We start from the raw sequence: 25533 nt of genomic DNA on the forward strand, positions 1-25533 counted from the left end.
CTCTGGAAGAGCGTTCCAGTTTTCTACCACTCTCTGGGTGAAGAAGAACTTCCTTACGTTTGTATGGAATCTATCCCCTTTTAACTTTAGAGAGTGCCCTCTTGTTCTCTCTACCTTGGAGAGGGTGAACAACCTGTCTATCTACTCAGTCTATTACCTTCATTATCTTGACTGTTTCGATCATGTCCCCTCTCAGTCTCCTCTTTTCAATAATAATAATAATAATAACTTTATTTTTCTATACCGCCTTAATCTTGCGACTTCTAGGCGGTTCACAGAGAAGAATAGCTGTACAGTTAGCGAATTACAACATAAAGATAGAGAAGAGGTCACAGAGCGATCAGAGATTACAATGGTGCATATTGGCAAGAAGAATGATATACATAGATTACAATATAATTTTAACATATTACACTGAAATGGTTGGAAAGCCAGCGAATAACAGAATACAAATGATGAAGAATCATTGAACAGTCAGAGAATACGGAATACAAAGTACCGTTAATGGGGAAAAAGTGGATTCAGTATGGTGAGCGGTATCTTTGAGAGGGGGGGGAGGAAGTCTAGCTATGAAATAAATTTTTTGAACAGAGTGGTCTTTAATTCTTTCCGAAAAGCGCCGTATGTCAACCTGGCGCCGTCTATGAAGTAGCCTAGCCAAGGGAGAAGAGGCCCAGTTTCTCTAATCTCTGGCTGTACGGCAACTCCTCCAGCCCCTTAACCATTTTAGTCACTCTTCTCTGGACCCTTTTGAGTAGTACTGTGTCCTTCATGTACGGCGACTAGTGCTGAACGCAATATTCCAGGTGAGGGCGTACCATGGCCCGGTACAGCCGCATAACCACCTTCTCTGATCTGTTTGTGATCAACTTCTTAATCATTCCTAGCATTCTGTTTGCACTTTTTGCCGCTGCCACGCATTGTGCGGAAGGCTTCATTGACTTGTCGACCAGTACTCCCAAGTCTCTTTCCTGGGGGGTCTCTCCAAGTACTGCACTGGACCTCCTGTATTCATGTATAAGATTTTTGTTACCGAAATGCATCACCTTACACTTATCCATGTTAAACTTCATTTGCCATGTCGCAGCCCATTTCTCCAGCGTGTTTATGTCATGTTGCAGGTCTTCACAATCCTCCTGCGTCTTCACTACTCTAAATAACTTTGTATCATCTGCAAATTTAATCACCTCACTTGTCGTACCAATTTCCAGATTGTTTATAAATATGATGAAGAGCACGTGTCCAAGCACCGAACCCTGCGGCACTCCACTTGTGCCGCTTTTCCAGTCCATTTACCCCCACTCTCTGTTTCCTATCTACCAGCCAGTTTTTAATTCACGTGAGTATTTCACCCTCGATTCCATGGCTCGCAATTTTCAAAGTAGTCGTTCATGCGGAACCTTGTTGCATGCCTTCTGAAAATCCAGTTATACAATGTTGACCGGGTCACTCTTGTCTATCTGCCTGTTTACTCCCTCGAAGTGCAGCAAATTCGTCAAGCAAGATCTTCTTTTGCTGAAGCTATGCTGGCTGGTCATCAGATTGTGTCTGTCAAGGTGATCAATGATGCAGTCCTTTATCAGCGCCTCTACCATCTTTCCCAGTACCGAGGTCAGACTCACCGGTCTGTAGTTTCCCGGATCTCCCCTTGAACCTTTCTTGAAGATCGGCATAACATTTGCCACTTTCCAGTCTTCCGGAATCCTTCCTGATTTGATCGACAGATTGGTTATTAGTTGAAGCAGTTCAGCTATAGTCCCTTTCAGTTCCTTGATTACCCTGGTATGGATGCCATCCAGTCCCAGGGATTTATCGTTTTAAGCCTATCAATCTGCCTGCATACCTCTTCTAGACTGACCGTCAACCCTGTCAGTCTCCTGTCTTCGTTTCCTGCGTATAGCCTGTCAGAACATAAGAACATAAGAACATAAGCAATGCCTCTGCTGGGTCAGACCTGAGGTCCATCATGCCCAGCAGTCCGCTCACGCGGCGGCCCAACAGGTCCAGGACCTGTGCAGTAATCCTCTATTTATACCCCTCTATCCCCTTTTCCAGCAGGAAATTGTCCAATCCTTTCTTAAACCCCTGTACTGTACTCTGCCCTATTACTCCCTCTGGAAGCGCATTCCAGGTGTCCACCACTCGTTGGGTAAAGAAGAACTTCCTAGCATTCGTTTTAAATCTGTCCCCTTTCAACTTTTCCAAGTGTCCTCTTGTTCTTTTATTTTTCGAAAGTTTGAAGAATCTGTCCTTCTCTACTCTCTCTATGCCCTTCATGATCTTATAAGTCTCTATCATATCCCCTCTAAGTCTCCTCTTCTCCAGGGAAAAGAGACCCAGTTTCTCCAATCTCTCAGCGTATGAGAGGTTTTCCATCCCTTTTATCAAGCGTGTCGCTCTCCTCTGAACCCTCTCGAGTAACGCCATATCCTTCCTAAGGTACGGAGACCAATATTGGACGCAGTATTCCAGATGCGGGCGCACCATCGCCCGATACAATGGCAGGATAACTTCTTTTGTCCTTGTTGTAATACCCTTCTTGATTATGCCTAGCATTCTATTTGCTTTCTTAGCGGCTGTTGCGCACTGTGCCGTCGGCTTCATTGTCATGTCCACCATTACCCCCAAGTCCCTTTCTTGGTTGCTCTCATTCAATAATATCCCTCCCATCGTATAGTTGTACCTCGGGTTTCTGTTTCCAACATGCAATACTTTACATTTCTCAACGTTGAACTTCATCTGCCATCTCGCCGCCCATTCCCCCAATTTGTTCAAGTCCCTTTGCAATTCTTCGCATTCCTCTTTAGTCCCAGCTCCACTAAATAGTTTTGTATCGTCCGCAAATTTTATTATCTCACACTTCGTGCCTGTTTCTAGATCATTTATGAATATATTAAATAGCAGCGGCCCGAGCCCTGAGCCCTGCGGAACACCACTCGTGACCCCCATCCAGTCCGAGTAGTGGCCCTTCACCCCTACCCTCTGTTTCCTACCCGCCAACCAGTTTCTGATCCATCTATGTACGTCTCCGTCCACTCCATGGTTCTTCAGTTTCCGGAGTAGACGTTCGTGAGGCACCTTGTCAAAGGCTTTTTGGAAATCAAGGTATATGATGTCTATGGGGTCTCCTCTGTCCATCCGTTTGTTAATTCCTTCGAAGAAGTGCAATAAGTTCGTTAGGCACGATCTCCCCCTGCAGAAACCATGTTGGGTTGTTTTCAAAAGTTCGTTTCTTTCCAGATGTTCATCGATGTGTTCTTTAATCAGTGCTTCCGTCAGTTTCCCCGGAACCGAAGTCAAACTCACTGGTCTGTAGTTTCCCGGGTCACCTCTTGATCCCTTTTTAAAGATGGGCGTGACATTGGCTATCTTCCAATCCTCCGGGATCATGCCTGTTTTCAAGGATAGGTTGCAAATTTGCTGCAGTAGTTCCGCTATCTCCTCCTTTAATTCCTTCAGAACCCTGGGATGGATTCCGTCCGGACCCGGGGATTTGTCAGTTTTAAGTTTTTCTATCTGCCTGTGTACATCATCAAGGCTCACTTCCATGGATGTTAATTTTTCTGCTTGATTTCCATTGAATATTTGTTCAGGTTCCGGTATGTTGGTTGTGTCTTCGTTTGTAAATACAGACGAGAAGAACATGTTGAGTCTTTCTGCGACTTCTTTCTCCTCCTTCACCGCTCCCTTCCTGTCTCCTTCGTCCAGCGGTCCTACCTCCTCCCTAGCTGGCTGTTTCCCTTTAACATATCTGAAGAACGGTTTGAAATTTCGTGCCTCCCTGGCTAGCCTCTCTTCATACTCTCTTTTGGCTTTTCGAACCACACGGTGACATTCTTTTTGATACTTCCTGTGCTCCTTCTGGTTCCCTTCAGTTTTGTCCTTTTTCCATTCCCTGAATGAATTTTTCTTATTGCCTATCGCTTCCTTCACTATTTTAGTCATCCATACTGGGTCTTTTGTTCGACCCTTTTTGCACCCCTTTCTGAATCTGGGGATGTGCAGATTTTGTGCCTCGCTCACTGTGTCTTTGAAAAAAGACCAGGCATGTTCTACTGTTTGCCATTTTTTGGAAGTGTTCCTAAGTTTCTTCCTTACCATTTCCCTCATTGCTTCATAGTTTCCTTTCCTGAAGTTGAAAGATGTCACTATGGTTCTCTTTCCGTTCGGTATGCCTACTTCAACCTTGAACTTGATCATATTATGATCACTGTTTCCCAACGGTCCCACTACTTCCACTTCCTTTGCAGGTCCCCTTAGTCCATTTAGGATTAAATCCAGAGTGGCATTTCCTCTCGTCGGTTCTCTAACAAGCTGCTCCATGAAGCAATCTTGTATAGCCTCCAGGAATTCTGTCTCCCTAGCGCATCTTGAGCTTCCAAGACTCCAGTCTATCCCAGGATAGTTGAAGTCTCCCATAACAACTGTGTAACCACTTTTGCATTCTCGCTTCATCTCGGCATCCATTTCTTTATCGCTATCTCCGGTTTGCCCGGGTGGACGATAGTATAGGCCCATCTTTATTTCATGCCCTTTCCTACCCGGTATTTTAACCCATAGCGATTCCAGTTTGTTGATCATCTCCGCTGTGTCCATTCTTGTCGATTGTATGCTTTCTTTTACGTATAGGGCTATTCCTCCTCCTTTCTGACCTGACCTATCCCGGCGATAGAGCTTGTACCCCGGCAGTGCTGTATCCCATTTGTTTTCCTCATTCCACCACGTTTCAGAGATTCCAATGATGTCTATGTCCTCTGCATTGGCCATGGCTTCTAGCTCCCCCATTTTGTTTCTTAAACTCCTTGCATTAGTATATATGCAGTTTAGATCCTGGCATTTTGTCGTCTTCATTTCTTTTCCCTGTGCTTCAGTCTTTGGTGTCTTCTCTTTTGCTACAATCTTTCTAACCTCCTCTTCTGGGTTAGTTGACTCCTGTAATTTGTCTCTTGTTTCTTCCCTGCCTTTTTTCCCCTTAGTATCTTCACGGGATACCTTCTTCCGAATCATCGACGCTAGGTCGACTGTCGGCTTTCCCCTTTCTCTTAGTTTAAAGCCTGTTCTATTCCTCTCTTGACGTTGTTTGCTAGAAGTCTTGTTCCCGCCACGCTCAGGTGCAGTCCATCTCTCCTGTAGAGCTTGCTCTTGCCCCAGAACGTTGTCCAGTTCCTCACGAAGTGGAACCCTTCTTCCTCACACCATCTCCTCATCCATGCATTTATTGATTGTAGTTCTTCCTGCCTTTTCACATCTGCCCTCGGTATATCCTCTTCGGTAAATACAGACGCAAAAAATGTGTTCAGTTTGTCAGTGATGGCTTTGTCCTCCTTTAGTACTCCCTTTATTCCATGGTCATCCAACTCCGCTTCCTTCGCAGGTCGTTCCCCCTTAATATATCGAAAGAACGGCTGGAAATTTTTTGCCTCTTTGGCTATTTTTTCCTCATAATCTCTTTTGACTCCTCTTACCGCCTAATGGCACTTGCTGTGATGTTGTTTGTGCTTTTTCCAGTGTTTGTCTGGTTTTGCCTTTTACATTCCTTAAACGAAGTCTTCTTATCTCTGATCGCTTCCTTCACCGTTACAGTGAGCCATGCCAGTTCCTTGTTATTTTTCCTATTGGATCCCTTGTTGATACACGGTATATATAGTTACGCCTCGGTGACCTTGCTTGCTATAGCGTTTTTACAGTGCTTATCCTCTTCTTAATCTTCTTCCCCACAATGAGTCTCTTTTTCGTAATTCCCTTTTCGGAAGTTCAGTGCCTTGGCCGTCATTCTGGATCGATGTTTTGCCCTTGTGTCCAGGTTGAAGCGGATCATATTGTGATCACTGTTTCCCAGCGTTCCTTCTACTTTTACACCTTGCGCCAGTCCTTGTAGTCCATTTAGAATTAAGCCCAGAATTGCATTTCCTCTCATATTTTCCTTGACAAGTTGTTCTAGGAAGCAATCGCCTACAGCAGGGGTGTCAAAGTCCCTCCTCGAGAGCCACAATCCAGTTGGGTTTTCAGGATTTCCCCAATGAATTTGCATGAGATATATTAGCATACAATGAAAGCAGTGCATGCAAATAGATCTCATGCATATTCATTGGGGAAATCCTGAAAACCCGACTGGATTGCAGCCTTCAAGGAGGGACTTTACCACCCCTGGCCTACAGTATCCAGGAACTTGGTCTCCCTACTGCCTAGGTTCCAGTCTATCCCCGGATAATTGAAGTCACTCATGATAACTGCGTTGCCTCCCTTGCAATTGCGTTTAATCTCATCCGTCATTTCTCCATCAATTTCTTCGAACTGCCCTGGGGGTTGGTAGAAGATGCTGATCTTCATTCCATTTGTTCCCGGAATTTTGACCCATAGAGGGGGCTAGGGTGGGGGTGGGTGGGGATGGGTGGATTGTGCAATGAAAATGTATGTCTAAACTTTAACTCTGTTTTCTATGTTTGATGATCATTGTCTCTATTGGATACAAAAAATTCTAAAAAAAGATGGGGGAAAAAAACCGATTTTAACCACAAGTTTGAATACTTAACCTGTTCTGCAAGCTACTCACTACCTCAGTTCTCATCTTCCTGTTGCTGTCCATTCAAAAGTCATTAGAAACAGACTTCTTATTTGATGAGGGGAGGAGCAGCTTAATGGTTAAAGCAGCAGGCTGAGAAAGCACAGTTACTTATCCTAACAAGTGTTATCCAGGGACAGCAAGCAAATATTCTCACATGTGAGTGACGTCATCCACGGAGCCCTGGTATGGACAGCTGCTAAAGTATAGGTTAATTTTAAGAACTTTACCCAGGCAAACAGGCATCATATTCTCACTTGTGGGTGACCTCCAAGCTAACCAGAATGGGGTGGTGGGAGAGTTGGCCTTTAGGAAAATAAATTTTATAATACTTCTTGGCCAAAATGTCCACCCCATCTGGAATAGGATTCCAGACAGTAATGAGAGGTGAAAGATTGAACCAAGCAGCAGCTTTGCAGATTTCATCAATAGGGGCAGAGCGGAGAAAAGCCACTGAAGCTGACATAGCTCGAACCTTACGAGCTGTGACATGACCCTCCAGTTGCAGCACAGCCTAAGCATAACAAAACGAGATGCAAGCAGCCAACCAATTGGAAATCATCCTTTAGGAAACAGGATGACCCAACTTGTTAGGATCAAAGGAGACAAAAAGCTGGGGAGATGATCTATGTGATTTAGTCTGTTGCAAATAGTAGGCCAATGCTCGTTTGCAATATAGAGTATAAAGAGCTATTTCTCCAAGATGAGAATGAGGCTTGGGGAAAAATACTGGAAGGACAATGGATTGATTGAGATGGAACTCAGTGACAACTTTCGGTAACAACTTTGGATGAGTGTGGAGCACCACCTTGTCATGATGGAGTACTCTAAATGGTGGATCCGCCACTAATGCTTGAAGTTCACTAACTCTGCGAGCAGAAGTTAGAGAAATGAGGAAAACCACTTTCCAAGTAAGATATTTGAGACAACCCGAAGACATTCGTTCAAATAGAGGCTTCATCAGTCTAGCAAATACCACATTAAGATCCCAAGCCACGGCAAGATGGCGTATGGAGCAGGATGCTGAGAGGAGCACTTCCCTCTTCTAGGAGAAAATTTCCTTCATTTCACTCTCTAAAACGCTATTTCCATGCCTAAACGAAGAGGAAAAACGAGGGGCTTCCCTCTACCTACCTCGGGCTTCTCAACGCCGAGGCAGACTGTAATAACAGCATTTACAGTCCCTCCTTCCATATCGGGCGTCTCCGTTGCTGGGGAGCGGGAACTCCACAGCTTGGGCAGCGAGATGTCTCTCTCGCTGAGCCCACGAGGACCGCACACCCCTCCCATTCCCGGAGAATCTTCGCAGCAGCAGACTTGGCTAGAGGGCTCCCCCGGTGTGTGGGGGGGGAGGCTTGTTCTCTCTCCGAAGCGAACCCGGAAGTGAAACACACAACAGACACGCTGACCTCGACGTCGGAGAAGCAGCGTTCTGGGGGAAAGGAGCCGTTGGTAGCCAGCGATGGGGAGGTTGCAGGAGCCCAGAATTCCATTCCTGGAGCAGGAGCCGTACCAAAGTCGGCTGGTATCTCCCTCCTTCGACCGTTGGTGAAACCACATGCTGTTACCCTGGACTCTATTTGGTCTGCGATTGAGAATCTTCACCTGGTATGTTCTAACTTTGTTACTATAACTCAGAATTCTACTTCCAAGATAAGCTCCCTAGAGTCTATTACTCAGCAACACCAAGTGGACTTAAAAAATTTAGAAAAAGTAACAACAGAGACTAAGAATTTAATTACCAAACAAACAACAGATAAAATGATGATTTTGAGAAAGATTGAAAACTTGGAAAACCAGCAGAAGAACTTGAATTTGAGGATTCTTAATTTTCCGGTTGCCAAGTTTATGTCACCTCAAGAACTGTTTAAGAACTTTATGTTGAATGTTTTAAAAGTACCAGAAGCAAGCCTTCCCCCGATACAAAGAATTTATTATTTAAAACAAATGCAGAAAGAAAAAGCTTTAGCAGAGGAAAATGCTCAATTAGATGTTTCCGCTATTCTGCAGTCTTCAGATATTGAAATTCAGGGAAGAGCAACTTTATTGGTCTCGTTGGTATTTCTTCAAGATAAAGAGATGTTGCTGAAATTATATTTCAATTTAAAGCAGATTACCTATTTGGGGGAAAGGGTATATATATTTCCTGATGTTTCAAGGTGGACGCAATCTAGGAGGAAAGAATTTCTGTTATATAGATCAAAGGTGATTGCTTTGGGGGCAAGTTTTCAGTTGCAATTTCCTTGTAAATGCTTTATCTCCTATCAGGGGAGTAAATATATTTTCTTTGAACCTGCCCAATTAGGTTTTTTCCTTGAAGGTAAAGGAATCTCTACACAGCCCGAATGATACAGGTTAATTATGCGGTATTATTATTTTGGATAGGATAAGAACTAGCTGCTCTATTTCTTAATATCTTTATTTTCTTTTGTATATTCCCCCTTTCCCGAGGGGGCTTTTATTTTCATCTTGTCTCCGCCTCTCAGGTTGTGGACTGTATTAGTTGATTTATTATGGATGTTTAAATTTCAGTTCTTAGTTTGTATTATGACTAAGAGAGTATTATATTTTCTGTATTTCCTTTAAACATCTTGTATTTAGGATGTATTAAAATGATAAATAAATATATTAAAAAAAAAAAAAGATCCCAAGCCACTGGTTTGACACTGAAAAGACCTTTCATGAATCTAGAAACCACCAGATAAGCAGCGAGAGGTTTTCCATCCACTGCTTGATGAAAAGCAGCGATTACACCGAGATGGACTCTAATGGAAGTGGACTTGAGGTCAGAATGCGACAAATGCAGGAGGTAATCCAAAACTGAAGAAAGAGAGGTGGATTTTGGTTTCTGATGATGAGGAATACACCAGGCAGAAAACCGGGTCCATTTTTGAGTATAACACTGTCGTGTGGCTGATTTTCTGGAAGCATCCAAGAGAGTATGGAGGCAGAGCTTACCCAAGATGGCGGTTTGAAGCCTTCACAGAGACGCTGTCATAGTCTTTTTGAATATTTCTTTTGCTTACCAAGATGGTAAAGAGAAAATTGAAGATCTGGGTCTTCCCGGAAGAGTCTGTTGTTGTACAGACCGGGCCAATGGATGTTTTTGTGGAACATGGCTCTCGAATACAACAAATAATATGAATCAGAGAACAAATTCAAATCAAGTTTATATTGAATTACCAGACCTCAAATACCCAAGGCACTACTTAAATAATTTTTCATGCCCTTACTGGGGTGATAAATTCATCATTGGTCTTGGTAAAGTGACCTGTGCTGTAAGTGTTTTTAAATATTTTTAATATCAATTTCAATAAATATAAAGTGCATTAGGTGTTTAAGGTGCTAGAGGAAGGAAAGCATTTATCTTTTGTGCCCGACGGCTGCCCAACCGTTTCACACTCGGTTTCATCAGGGGCTATGCCTCCTTCTGTTACTGCACCAAACTTATTTTGCAAGCTTTAACGGAGCCCAGCACCTGCAGGTGGTCCGGTTTCAGACGCAGATCCATCCTTGCCGGCTTCTTTCTAGACAATGCTAGAGAAACAGTTCATTCAGTTCCTTACTAACCGAAGCTTATTACTCTAATCCAGCCTAGGCATTCTGCAGACTCCCGCGAGGTCGAGCCTCTTCCTATGCCTCAGTTTGAGCCTACACACTCTATGCAGGGAGCAGAGTCTCTGTGAGTGTCTGGTCTGGCATCTGCACATAAAGCAAGGAGCAGATTCTTTGCAAGTGCCTCGACAGGAATCCTCACATTCTATATAAGGACCAGAGTCTTTGGGAGTGCATCGAGGTTCCTCCATCAAGCTTCTGGAGCTTCGATCAACAGCTTCCAGCCCTATCCATTCCCTGGTGGCTTTGACTGCTTCTATCTCCGGGGCAAAGTCTCCTCGATCCTCAAGGTCTGCTTCCAATCGAGGCCTTCCTCAAGGCATACTTCCAGGCATACCTCTTCTTCCAAAGAATGCCCTTCTTCTACTAAGCCTCAATCTACACCTTCCAGTTCTACTAGACTACCGACTCCTCGATCGAGGACCCCACTTCCGCACCTCGAGGACTCAGGGGTTTTGATTGTTTCGTCCAAGTCTTCATGTTCTCTTGATGCCTTTTTTCATGCCAAAGCATCATCTTCGACCCAGGCTGCCTCGAGGACCTCGAGTCCTTCTCGAGGCAAGGCATTGGCAGATCAGCTATCTTTCTCATCTTTTCTTCGTCAGATGGCTGTTGACTTAGACCTTCAATTGGATGCTGGTTCCAAATACTCTAAGGAGTATCTCTAAGTCATGCATCTTCCTCAACCTCTGGCAGAGTCACTTAAAGTTCTTCTTCACAAGCTTTTGTCTCAGACTTTTACCAGATGCCTGGAAACTCCTTATGCAATTCCAGCTATTCCAGGCAAATTGGACTCCAGATATAAAACTCTCCATTGCAAAGGATTTGAGAATTCACAGTTATCTCACCAATCCCTACTTGTGGAGTCCTCCTTGAAAAGGTCCCATCCTTCCAAGGTTTATGCTACCGTTCCTCCTGGAAGGGAAGGGAAAACTATGGACAAGTTCGGACATCGCATCTTTCAAAATGCCATGATGTCCTCTAAAGTCCTTAATTACAATTTCCATTTTGTCACTTATTTTGAGTTCATTGCTCTTTTGCCTAAATTTCTCAGTTATTTAGACACTCAAAAGCACTTTGAATTTCAAGAAGTAACAGCTTCTCTATCACAGCTCAGATTACATCTACTTCAGTCTTCTTACGATGCCTTTGAGTTGTCTGCCAGGGTGGCTGCTTGTTCTGTAGCAAAGCGCCACCTTGCCTGGCTTCGTACCATTGATATGGATTCTAATCTTCAGGACCGCTTGGCTAATGTTCCTTGTGCAGGCAATGACCTCTTCGATGAATCTATTGAGGCAGCCACCAAGAAACTGTCTGACCATGAAAAATCTTTTGCTTCTATTGTTAGACCTAAGCCAAAGCCAGCTCCTGCCAAGCCTGCACGCACTCCTCCTATTTACCAGAGGCGTTTTGCTCCGAGAGCGGCTCCGATAATCAAGCCCTCCTCCCAAGAAACAGCAGACTTAGAAGCAACAGAAACCTCAACCTTCTGCTGCACCTAAGGCTACGCAGCCTTTTTGACTATTTAAAACAGCATAACCTCCACCGTTCTGTCTCTGAATTTTCTTCCTCCTATTACCACTGATGGGAGACAATAACATCCGACCTCTGGGTGCTGTCAATCATCAGGGAAGGATACTCTCTTCATTTCAATCAGGTTCCACCAGACCTTCCTCCAAGAGAGTATCCTTCCAATCCATTCCAAACCGCCCTTCTTCTTCAGGAAGCTCAAGCTCTGCTTCGTTTCCATGCCATCGAGCCAGTTCCTTGTTCCGAAGAAGACGGGCGATCTGTGGCCCATTCTGGATCTCAGGGCTCTCAACAAATTTTTAGTCAAAGAAAAATTTTGTATGTTATCCCTGGCATCCCTTTATCCCCTCCTAGATCAGAACGACTGGTTATGCTCTCTGGATCTCAAGGAGGCTTATACTCATATTCCCATTCATCCGGCCTCCCGTCCATATCTCAGATTTCGGGTGGGGAATCTGCATTATCAATACAGAGTGCTGCCCTTTGGCCTGGCTTCATCTCCCAGAGTGTTCACCAAGTGCCTGGTAGTGGTAGCCACAGCTCTCAGAAACCATGGTCTTCAGGTATTTCCCTACCTGGACGACTGGCTCATCAAAGATTCACCCACTAGTGGACAGACCTGGGGTAAGCTAGTTCCCAAGGGAAAGACTCTGGAGCCCAGATCTGATGTGAAGGCTATCCAGGGGGCTTACTGCAGAGCAGAGCAGGGCCCCCTCCCCCTGAAGCAGACTTTCTCAGTCTGCAATCTCCCGCTGCCAGAATGTCCCCACAGGAAACTTCCACAGCACAAGGGCGAAACCGCGACTGTAATGTACCAAAATTACTGAAAAATCACTAAAAGAAACACGAGCAGAAAAAATAAGCTCCTACAGCTTGGCCTGTAGGAATTTAAGACTGAAGGTATAAAAGGAGCATGCTTGTGGTAGTGTGTGAGAGGGATAAAATGGGATTGTACAAGAAAGAGGACTTTAATATACAAAATCCTCCTCTCTCTTTTCAGATATAGGATCCCAACTTAAAGCTGAATCAGATTTCTCTACTATTAAACTTTACAAGGGCTCAAAATTTCTCCCTCTCCCCTCTTCATTCTACCTACCCCCCCAAAATAGATATGGAATAGAGAAAACAAAATTAAATTGCAATGGGGTCTCATAACTAGCATATACTTCATAATTTCAAACAATAAATCTTAAATTTACAACCCTCATATGTCTTTTTAACAAAAGGCAGACAAATGCAAAAAATCCAACAAAACTGCAGTGATATATCGAATCAAAGAACAAAACAAAAAACTGCAGAAATGGTGTACAATATGCCAAGGGGCTCATAAAAAAAAAAGGCCAAAAAGTGGCCTAAATCGGTACTTGGACGATCAAAAAGCCAGATTGTCCAAGTACCGATAATCAAGCTGGTTTTAGACATATCTAAAACTAGATTAGGCCTTTCCCCGGCCTCTAAACGCCTAGAGCGAAAAGAGGTGTTTAGAGGAGGGCAAAGGGTGGGAGGCTGACTTAGACTTAGTCGTATAGCAAGTACAGTAGTACCTTGGATTATGAGTATAATCCGTTCCAGGAGCATGCTCGTAATCCAAAATGCTCGTTTATCAAAGCGAGTTTCCCCATAGGAAATAATGGAAACTCGCTTTGATGCGTTCCCCCCCCCCCCGAGAACCGGCAATGCTCCCCTCGAAGGCCCCCCCTTGCGATCCGGCACCCCCCCGCCACAATCCGATCCCCCCCGCCACGATTGGGCACCCCCCATCACGATCCAACATCCCCGACACAATTGGGCACCCCCCCGCCGCTTTTTACCCTCATCTGGGCACTCTTGAAGATTGGCCTCCTCGTCTGCTGGGCTGGGTCGGATCGTGGCGAGGGGTCGAATCGTGGTGGGGGGGTCGGATCGTGGCGGGGGGGCGCCCAATCGTGTCGGGGGGGGGTCGGATCGTGGTGGGGGTGCCGGTTCGAGGCAGGGGGGGTGCCGGATTGCGGGGGGGGGGGGGGGGTGCTCGTAAATCGAGCCACCGATTTTGCAAATGTTTTGCTCGTCTTGCAAAACACTCGCAAACCGGTGCACTCGTAAACCAAGGTACCACTGTATAACCAAAAACTTTAGCAGGTTGCCCAGTCGGAACTTACACGTTTTGACTTAAACCAAGTCAAAACAGGTATAAGTTCTGAATAGGGGCCACTGAGCTGATCGCGGCTGCCACGATCAGCTCAGCAGCCCCTGCAACCTGCCCACCCCCCCTGCAACAATTGCGGCAGGAGAGATGGCTCATTTCCCCTGCCGCGATCGCAATCCCCACCCCCCGAACTCCCATGACCCACAGCAGGAGAGATGCCCATTCGCGATCGCGGCAGGAGAGATGCCCAATCTATCCTGCCGCGATCGCAATCCACTCCCAAACCCCGAAATAATACTGGCAGGAGGGAGCCTAACCCCTTCTGCCAGTATTTTTCAGGGGTGGATCTCCTGCCGCGATCACAATCCCCACCCACCCCCGAACTCCCGCGACCCACAGCAGGAGAAATGCCCAATCTCTCCTGCCGTGGTTCGTGGCAGTTCGGGGGTGGGATGGGGGGATCGTGATTGCGGCAGAAGATCCACCCCCCACCCCCGAACAATACTGGCAGAAGGGGTTGGGCTCCCTCCTGCCGGTATTATTTCGGGGTTTGGGGTGGATTGCGATCGCGGCAGGATAGATTGGGCAACTCTCCTGCCGCAATCGCGATCCCCCCACCCCTCAAACTGCAACGAACCGCGGCAGGAGAGACTGGGCATCTCTCCTGCTGTGGGTTGTGGCAGTTCGGGGGGTGGGGATCACGATCGGGGAGATGAGCCATCTCTCCTGCCGCAATCATTGTGGGGGGGGGGAATTCTGTAACTGGTGTTGTTTTTGACAGACACCAGTTACAGAATCCAGCTTTTAGGCAAAGGACTGGCCCCCTCCTTCGCCTAAAAGGTCTTATTTTGGGCATTTGGGACTTGGACTATTTTTTGGTTGATAATGTATTCTAAGGTTAGATGTAGTGGTGATCTGGTGTGATTAAACTGTTGAATGTAGAGGTAGGCCATTCTCAAAAAAAAAAAAAAAACAAACCCTCATTTTGGACGTTTTTTGTTTTGTTTTTTTGAGAATGGACATTTTCCCTTCTGCTACTTTCAGTGTTTAGCGCCTTAGGCCAAAAGGGGACTTAGACTTTTTTTTTTCTTATGCCCCGCAATGTGTTTAATAAAGAAACAAAAGTATTATCCCAAGACAAGCAGGCAGCATATTCTCACCTATGGGTGACATCAACCACAGAGCCCTGATGCAGACAGCTTCACAAGCAGACTTGCTTGAAGAACTTTTAGAAAGTTCACGACTGCTGCACTGCACATGCACAAGTGCCTTCCCGCCAGATGTAGGGTGCGTGTCTCCTCAGCGTCTCCTCAGTTCTAAGTTTTCCGTGTAGCTAAGCAGCTCTCGTTTCAAAGCGTGTCTCAAAATTGAGGAAACGCTGTTCTTCGAGGTCTATAGTTGAACCAATTGTACCAGCTCCAGTGGTCTCGGTGCCGGCTTTGCAGACTATGTTGGAAACTATTCTGCATCAGGAATTTGGTAACATACTTGCCAAATTGACTCTTGCCTCGACCCTGCTTTCTGCAGTCCAGCCTGAGCACTCAGCAGTATTACAAGGAGTCGAGCCCTTGAGAGTGCATCGAGGCCAGTCTGAACGCTCTATACAAGGAGCTGAGTCCTTGGCTCGACTTCGATCTCCGGCTTCCAGTCCTACCTCACAACACAAGGTATTGCCTTCTTCGAGGCACATGTCAAGGTCACTTCATCATTCCTCATCAAGGCTGGATTCAGCTCAGTCAATGCCCCGTTCTACCAGGCACTGTTCATCCTCACATCATCTGTCAAGGCATTCGGCGAGACCGAGGTCATCTTCTCGAGAAAGACCTTGTTCATCGAGGCATCGAGACTCTTCGAGACCACCAACTCCCTTGTCGAGACAATCTGCTGTGGAGCCTCGTATCCGGCAGCCGTATGATTCTCGTCAGTCGAGTTCTTCTCCTGTGAGGTCTTCTTCAAGACATCTAACTTCAAAACCTGTAACTACTTCTCCAGCTTGTTTCTCCAAAAGAAAACATTCTGCTTCTCCTGCTTATTTCTGAAGTGGACTTTCTTCCACATCTTTGCCTATGGATTCAGATTTTCGGTGCCAATATTCCAGAGAGGCTTCACCTTCTTTCTTTGCAGTAGGGGAACTCAGAGGGGCTTTTGTTCACCTTCACTTTAGGAGGGTCATCCCTCTTCTGATCCGGTGTCCTTTACTAAGTTCCTGTGTCAAGTGAGTAAAGATCTCAACATTGTCTTGGAGTCTGATTCAAAATATTCTAAGGAATATTTGGAAGAACTGGGTACACCTATTCTTCCTAGGGATTTTCTCAAATTACCCATGAATGGCATCCTTTGTCAAACTTTCAAAAGAAATCTAGATACCCCATATTCTATTCCTGCGGTGCCAGCAAAGCTGGAATCTCGTTATAAAATGGTACATTGTAGGATCTGAGAAGTCTCAACTGTCCCATCAATCTCTTCTCGTGGAGTCTTTTTAAAACAATCCAATCCTGCTAAAATTTATGCCACAGTCCCTCCAGGTCGAGAGGGGAGGACCATGGACAAGTTTGGCCGTCGTCTGTATCAAAATTCTATGATGATGAATCGGATTTTAAAGTATAATTTTGTATTCACATCCTATTTCAAGCATTGGGTCAACACCATGCCTACTTTCTTTAAGTATTTACCAAAACATCGGCTTCCAGAGTTTCAACACATGCATCATACTCTGGGTCAACTGCGTATGCATATGGTTCAGGCTGCATATGATGCTTTTGAAATGTCCTTCAGAGTCACTGCGTTATCGGGGGCAATGCGTCATCTAGCCTGGTTACGAACTGTGGACATGGATCCAAATCTGCAAGACCATCTGGTCAACATTCCATGTCAGGGAAATGAACTGTTTGATGACTCCATTGAGGCAGCCACAAAACGCTTGTCTGAGCATGAGAAATCATTTGCCTCTATAGTTAAGCCGAAGCCTTCTACTGCTAAGAGTTATAGGCCTCCTCCACCCTACCAGAGGCGTTACCCTCAGAAGTCCACCCCTTATTCAAGGCCACCTCCTAAGAAACAGCAGCAACAGCAACGTCAAGCGTAAACCTCAGACTTCTGCTGCGGGCCAAGCCCACTCAGCCTTTTTGACCATCAAACCCTAAGCATAACATCAATCTTTCTGCCTCTGTCTTCCCCTTGGAGGTCGTCTCCATCATTTTTATCAATGATGGGAAGTAATCACATCCGACCTCTGGGTGCTCACAATAATCAGGGAGGATTACTCTCTTCAATTTCACCAGATCTCCCTCCAAGAGAATATCCTTCCAATTCATCACAGAAACCCCTTCTTCTCCAGGAAGATCAAGCTCTGCTTGTTCTCCGTGCCATCAAGGAAGTTCCTCTGGATCAGCAGAGCACAGGATTTTACTCCCTTTACTTCCTTGTCCCGAAGAACTATTTTGGATCTCAGAGCTGTCAAAAAATTTCTTGTCAAAGAAAAGTTTCAGATGCTATTTCTGGCGTCCTTGTACCCTCTCCTAGATCACAATGACTGGTTATACTCTCTGGATCTCAAAGAGGCTTACACTCATTCCCATTCACCCAGTCTCTCGCAAATTTCTCAGATTTCAGGTGGGAACTCATCATCTTCAATACAGAGTGCTACCCTTCAGTCTGGCATCATCTCCCAGAGTTTTTACCAAGTGCCTGGTGCTGGTAGCAGCTCTGCGCTGTCATGGTCTTCAGATTTTCCCGTACCTGGACGACTGGCTTATCAAGATTCAACATCTCAGGGGGTTATTGTAGCGACCCAATGGATTATTTGGTTCCTACAAAGCTTAGGGATCGAAATAAACTTCCCCAAATCTCACCTGCAACCCTCTCAGACTCTACAGTTCATAGGAGCAGTACTGGACACTGTACAGCTCTGAGCATTTTTTCCACAGCAGCGTCAGAACGTTCTGGTAGAACTGTGTCGCAAAGTGTATACCCTACCTTCTCTTTCGGCAAGACACATGATGATTCTTCTAGGTCATATGGCCTCTACAGTTCACGTGATTCCTTTTGCCAGACTTCACCTCAAAATTCCTCCGTGGACCCTGGCTCCTCAGTGGTTGCAGGCTGTAGACCTTCTCTCTAAACACATTACGGTGACTCCCCCATCCCATTCTGGTTAGCTTGGAGATCACCCATATGTGAGAATATGCTGCCTGCTTGTCCTGGGATAAAGCACAGTTACTTACTGTAACAGGTGTTATCCAGGGACAGCAAGCAGATATTCTCACAACCCACCCACCTCCCCTGGTGACTTCTTAGCTAGCTATCTGAACTGAGGAGACACGCACCCTACGTCAGGCGGTACGGCAGTCGCGAACTTTTTAAAAGTTCTTCAAGCAAGTCTGCTTATGAAGCTGTCCACATCAGGGCTCCGTGGTTGACGTCACCCATATGTGAGAATATCTGCCTGCTGTCCCTGGATAACACCTGTTACGGTAAGTAACTGTGCTATCATCAACATAATCAAAAAACAGTTTATATCTACAAAGGCTGAAGAACCTGAACCCGACACTTTCGTTTTGGTTCCTGCACCACGTAGGAGCTCACAGTTTGCTATCTGCTCATCACACTGTTCTTTCCAATTGTTATCCATAAGGTTTCCCTGTAAATGACCCACGAGGAAGGAGTGTCGGGTCCAGGTTCTTTAACCTTTGTGGATATAAACTGTTTTTGGATTATGTTCATGATTACTTTTATGTTTGTTTATTAAAGACTTGGTGTCTTGTACACCATTCCTGCAGTTTTTTTCTTTTGTTCTTCTTTTTAACGAAATACATTTCTAAGGTTCAAAGAGCGATTGGAGTAGATTTTAAATTGGTTTTATACTTTTCCTCATCAATCTTTATGTCTGGAACCCAAAAGAGATTTCACTTGTTCCTTACCGGACCTATGCAGACCAGTATCTTACACAAACTACACTGCGAGCCAAGTATAAGGAATTTGTCCTTGGTAGGGGTAAATGGATCCTTTATGATGTAGCACTCTTCTAGAAGGCTGTGAAATAATAAATCCATGCTGTAAAATCACTAACCTTATACAAATATTTACCTCACCTTTGTGTCAGGTGCATGCAGCTCATATATTACATGCTTCTACAGCACATGGATGTATTTTCTAAGGGGCTCTTTCCAGTAGGGTTTTGATCACTAAAGGCCTGACTGGAACCTTGACAGCTGATATGTATCTGATGGAAAGGCATAAATCCTTTCCATAATGGCAATATGTGTTGTCATAAGCCATGTGTGAATGATTTGTACCTCCATGCAAATGATTTGCATGCAAACTTGATAGCACATCGATCACTGCTGGAGAATCGGCCAACAGCGATCGAGTCACTATCGTTAGTGCATCTAGCTCAAAGGGCCTGATTCTGGAAACTGTGCCTGCCGCATGTCAATCACCGGCAGGCATCGTGTCCAGAATCATGTTGTGAGAAATTAAAATACTAATATTTTCTAATGATGTTAATTGTTCAAGATAATACAAAGATGTGAACACATTAAAGAATAAAACACTTACTTAAAATACATCCAGGTGTGATAAAAGAGAAACAGAGAAACTACAAAAACTAAAGACACTAATGGAGGTTATAATACATAAATTCTAGCAGAGGGAATTTGTCTAACACTGTGTGCATATAGAAGTAAGAAACACTTGCTGAGTCAGGAGAGAGGAGGGGGGCATTCATAGGACAGTATTTGTTATTGAATACAATGCCTGTAGTCAAGTTAGCATTAACTGGTGGATGCTCTAAGTCAGCGAATGTCGATAAATCTGTTTTCACAGCTTTAGCAACGATCGCTGTTACCAACCCAATGCACAAATTGGCCCACCATGTGTTTTTCCCCTCATTCCCTCGATCACCCATTTTCTGATCTGGCCATGCAAATTAGCTAAAATCCCATGCAAAATAGCCAAGCGGATCCAAGATGGCCGCTGTTTCTCTGCTGCAGTGAGGACGCCGTCGAGATTTACCTGCAATTATGCCGAAAAGATGGGGTAGGAACGTCGGAGGAGCCTCCCGGCGACCCTTAACCCCAGCGGTTACTATAGATGACTTTCTCCGACGCCTACAGCGGGAGCAGGAAGAGTCGGGTGCCAGCTCGCTAGGGACGCCGCCGGAGAGTAGCACGGTGGTGAGATCCCCTGGGCTCGATGTCACCCTTAGCCCCGACGTCAGGGCGCCACCCCTTCAACCGACGCCGCAAGCAGCCAGCTCTCCACGGGACCAGAATGCACCCGAGGAGGCAGCTTCTTCGTTTCCAGAGGCTAGCATGGAGGGCTCGCCGAACAGAACAACGCAGAGTGACATGCTCTCTCTGCTAGGACCTGCGACCGGGACAACAGAGGTTGGGGGAATACAAGACTTCACTGAGGTAAAGCCAACTTCAGAATAGTTAGATACTACACCATTACAACTTTTTTCACCTACAAAACCCCCTAAAGTTACACTTGAAGCATTATGGGACTTGGTAGTGAATTTGGGGAATTCTTTAAATCCTCAAATAAAAAGTTTGGACAAGGAATTAAAAGAACAAAAAGAAGAAATAAAAGTGTTAAAACAGGATATATCTCAATTAAAAACAGAGTCACAAAATACAAGTAAGGAGCTAATATCTTTAAAACAAAATCAAGATTTGCTGGTTAAAGATAATATAATACTCAGGAGGAAGCTGGAAGCTCAGGAGAATAATAGCCGAGTTAACAATTTGAGATTTATAAATTTTCCAAAGATCTTGTCAACTTCTCCTAGAGAAATGGTGAAAAGGTATTTTATGGAAATATTGGAAATTCCTGAAAGCTCCTTACCTCCTCTTACAAGAGTGTATTATCTTCCTGCCAAGACCCACTCCAAAGAAGAAGAAAAAATTGAGGAATCCCGGGACAGACCATTGGACATTTCCGCAATTCTGGAACAATCGGATAGAGAATTGGCTGTTCCAGCCACTCTCTTGTTGTCTGTGGCTTTGGCTCCAGACAAGGATTGGATATTAAAACTTTTCTTTAAAAATAGGTCCAAAGACTTCCTGGGACATCATAATCAGATTTTTCCTGATGTCTCTAGAGAGACTCAAAAGAGAAGAAAATAATTTCTACTTCTAAAACCTGGAGTGATTCAAATAGGGGGTATTTTCTTTTTGAGATATCCATGTAAATGTGTAGTCAGATATTTATCTTTGAAGTATATTTTTACAGAGCCGTCTCAACTGATTAGTTTCTCTCAACGAAACGTCTTGAGAAAGGAATAACAGCGCCCATGGAAGGTTAGCTCCCCGCAATGTAGTAAGACATGGATTTCCTTTTAACTTATTTGATTTATATTTGTTCTACTCTTTAAATCTTGGATCCAACACATGGAGGACTAGTGTGTGATCAATTAGATCATTTATTACTTCATTTATCTATTTTTTTTTATTTTCAAATTGAATTACATATTATGGTATATCTTAATTTCTGAAATTTAGTTTATTATGCTGTTTGATCTCACTTTACTGTACAAGATGTATATGCTTGGTAATATTATAAAATTCTATAAATAAATAATAAAAAAACAAAATAGCCAAGCGATTGATGTACTAACATCGCTGGACTATTTTGCATGGGGTTTTAGCAATCATAAAAACCGACTGCTCTAGACCTGTCGATAACTGTGTTAGCGAAAAGATATCACAGAATTAAGCCTTAAAACATCCACCCCATGTGAAATATTTAATAGCAAAAAATGGGGTATCTAGACGATGAGTGTAAAATATAGAATAAGCAATTTCTAATTAATTTTTGACTGTTGTCATAACAAAATAAAACTCCATAATCAATTCATGATGTTCATTTTTACCATATCATTCTTTTTACTTTTTTCATTGAGCAATAAAACTAGTGGTGGGCATATTATAAATATATAGACATCGATCTTTGGAACCTCTTATGATATATATATCATTTCAAGTTCCTGTCATGTAAATCTTTATAATCATTTATGCCCACTGCCACTTACCTTTATTTTTTAATATTTCTTAAGAAATATTAAAAATAAAAAAATAAAGGTAGGTGGCGATAGAGGCCACATTATTTTTAAAGTTCCCATGTTAAGTGTATTTTGAAATATAAAGAAAAAGATTATATTTTGGGGGACCCTTTGCAACTTGAGCAGTTTTGAAATTAAATGAAGCTAGTACTTAAAATTAGTGGACTCAGACTTTAATTTGGAGTTCAAAGTAATAACACGCCACTAGAAGGATTAGTCTGAGAATTTGCCTAATGTAATTATTGGTAGATTTATTTTTTTTACCTTTACATTTTCTTTTTGTACAAATTTACAAATTCTTATTTACTTAAAAGACATATCTAAAAAAAAAAAAAAAAGGTGAATTTCCCCCGTAATGTGGGCTTGTTGGAGTTCTTTGGTTTAATGTTAATTTAGACCTTTTCTTTCTTCTGGAATATTTGTATTATCTCAATTTTCCTGATTCAGTAAAGCATTGTAAATTTTAAAATGATAAATTAAAAAAAAAAAAAGGTTTGCCATGTTATAAATATTTTTGTATCAGTGGGACAGGTAAATGACTGGTCTTGACCAGTCGCTTTTTTCGAATCGCTAAAAGCAATCGCTTTTTTGTGCATCGGGAAGCCATGTTAAAGCAACAATCACTCTGCTAGTTTATATGGCATTTCAATATTAAAGAGTTTATTTGCATGATCGGATCAGAGAATAAGTGATCATACAGAAAACCACGTAGTGAGCTGTTTTCTGCATCAGGTCGTCAAATGCGATTGTCACTAAATCAGTCAAAACTGGTTTAGTGATGATTGTTGGAAGATCGCTGACTTTAGTGCATCTGGCACTAGGTTCTTACCTTTCCTAATCTTCTTTCTTGTAAATCCACACAAGTGGGTAGTCAATCCCATCTCGCCAGATCTCTTGTAGGAAGCCTCATTTACATATTTTTGAACCTCCCCTCTTACCTCAGTACTGCCCTCTAACTTTCAGTTGGAACAAAAGCAGACAGCCATACCTGTACAGGATACAGAAAAGAGGGAGGGGTACAGGGACATTTCCCGAGAAACAAGTCTAATCTGCTCATATTATAAAACTGTATAACAATCATAAACAATCAAAACAGATTGTAAAAAATCTTTTAAACTTATAAACCAGAAATTCAGAACCACCTTAAAACCCAGCCAGCAACTAACAGTGTAGGGCAACTTAGCCAAAGATTAGATTCTTACCTTGATAATTTATTTTCCAGTAGATAGGGATGGTATGTTGAACCAAGGGTCTTGCATCTGATTCCATGAGTCCATTGCAGGAGATACTGATTACTGTTTTCAGTACCTCCTCCTCCTCCAGTCAGTTAGTTTCAAAGCCGGTGAAAACCCTAAAGGAGAGATTAGAAGAAAGAGAACCAGGAGACATCCACAACAAGACTTTGATCTGCTCATAAACACATAGCTCATAAACATGTCATGGAGAGAAAAAGAACAAATAGAAACATGACGGCAGATAAAGGCCAAATGGCCCATTTAGTCTGCCCATCCACAGTAACCATTATTTCTTTCTCTCTCTGAGAGATCCCACGTCCTATCCCAGGCCCTCTTGAATTCAGAGACAGTCTCTGTTTCCACCATCTCTTTTGGGAGACTGTTCCATGCATCCCCTTTCCGTAAAAAAGTATTTCCTCAGATTACTCCGGAGCCTATCACCTCTTAATTTCATCCTATGCCCTCTTATTGCAGAGTTTCCTTTCAAATGAAAGAGACTCGACTCATGCACATTTATATTATGTAGGTATTTAAACGTCTCTATCATATCTCCCCTCTTCCAACTTTTCCTCCAAAGTATACAGATTGAGATCTTTAAGTCTGTTCCCATACGCCTTATCACGAAGACCACACACCATTTTAGTAGCCTTCCTCTGGACCGACTCCATCCTTTTTATATCTTTTTGAAGGTGCGGCATCCAGAATTGTACACAATATTCTAAATGAGGTCTCACCAGTCTTATACAGAGACATCGATACCTCCTTTTTCCTACTGGCCATACCTCTCCCTATGCAACCTAGCATCCTTCTAGCTTTCGCCGTCACCTTTACTACCTGTTTGGTCACCTTAAGATCATCACATACAATCACACCCATGTCCCGCTCTTCTGTCGTGCGCATAAGTTCTTCACCTCCTAAACTGTACTGTTGCATTGAGTTTTGCGGTCCAAATGCATGACCTTGCATTTCTTAGCATTAAATTTTAGTTGCCAAATTTCAGACCATTCTTCAAGCTTCGCCAGGTCTTTCTTTGTGTTATTCACACCATCCAGCATGTCTACTCTATTGCAGATTTTTGTATTATCCGCAAAGAGGCAAATCTTACCCGACAACCCTTCAGCAATATCATTTATAAAAATGTTAAAAAGAACAGGCCCAAGAAACTTGAGGCACACCACTGGTAGCATCCCTTTCCTCAGAGCAATCTTCATTGATCACTACCTTCTGTTGCCTTCCACTCAACCAGTTCCTGACCCAGTCCATCACTTTGGGACCCATCCCAAGGGTACTCAGTTTATTTATTAGATCAGTGTTTTTCAACCGCTGTTCCGCGGCACACTAGTGTGCCGCGAGATGTTGCCTGGTGTGCCGTACGGTCAGGGCCGCCATCAGGGCAGTACCACCAGTCTAGGGAGGGAGCGGTCCGCCCCACGTGGACAGGAGAGAGCTGGACGGGGGACCCGCGGAGTTCAATACATCTCGAGCCGCGAGGCTCGTCTTCTGTTCCTGCCTGCCCTGCAGCCAACATATAGCCGATCGCAAGCGTTCCCCGATGTCAGCGCTGACGTCGGAGGGAGGGCTTAAGCAAAGCCTGCCCTCCGACGTCAGCGCTGACGTCGGAGAATACTTCCGTTCGGCTATTTGTGTGCGGCAGGGCAGACAGGAAGCAGAAGACAAGCCTCGCGGCTTGAGCTTCGTTTTGCTGAGAAAGTTGCAAATATGGGCTGGGAGGCAAACACGGAACACAAAAGGGGGGGGGGAGTGCGTTTTGGACACAAGGCATGAACTTGGGAGAGAGGAAGGGAGGGAAAGAGATGCTGAGGTGGGGGAGGGAATGGGTTTTTGGACACAGAAGGCATGGACTTGGGAGAGAGGAAGGGAGGGAAAGAGATGCTGAGGTGGGGGAGGGAATGCGTTTTTGGACACAGAAGAAATGGACTTGGGAGAGAGGAAGGGAGGGAAAGAGATGGTTGTGTACACGGGGAATAGAAGAAAGGAGAATTTTTGGTCATAGGGAGGGAGTGAGGTACAGATAGTGGCATACCAGGGTGGGGGGGGGGCGGTCTGCCCCACCCCGGGTTTACGTCCCAAGGGGGTGCACAGCTGGCCACCCTCCAGTGTTGTCCCTAGGCCGGCAAACTGCGGCTCTTTAGCCACTTGAGTGCCACCGCCGCCAACGGTGTTGTTGGCAGTGGCAGCATTATAAAATACTTTCTTTGTGTTTATTTGATTCCTATTCAAGAGAATTACTTTATATATAGTCAATATAGGCACAGAGTTAAATTTTTTAACATTTTCTAATGGTGGTGTGCCTCGTGATTTTTTTCATGAAACAAGTGTGCCTTTGCCCAAAAAAGGTTGAAAAACACTGTATTAGATGTCTGTGTGGAACACTGTTAAAGGC

General features: G+C 44.1%; 1 protein-coding gene across 4 annotated transcripts in view; it reads right to left on the bottom strand.

The window, feature by feature from the left end:
* CDPF1 (cysteine rich DPF motif domain containing 1) overlaps window positions 1-25533 on the bottom strand; it is a 41565-nt gene that overhangs the window by 9364 nt on the left and 6668 nt on the right. For all 4 annotated transcript variants that reach the window (XM_033952999.1, XM_033953002.1, XM_033953001.1 and 1 more), the window contains one exon: window positions 18752-18863. In XM_033952999.1, coding sequence (XP_033808890.1) covers window positions 18752-18863 — 112 coding nt within the window. The remainder of the gene's footprint in view (window positions 1-18751; window positions 18864-25533) is intronic.

The sequence above is a fragment of the Geotrypetes seraphini genome, chromosome 7, assembly GCF_902459505.1.
Source record: "Geotrypetes seraphini chromosome 7, aGeoSer1.1, whole genome shotgun sequence".
Taxonomy (NCBI): Eukaryota; Metazoa; Chordata; class Amphibia; order Gymnophiona; family Dermophiidae; genus Geotrypetes; species Geotrypetes seraphini.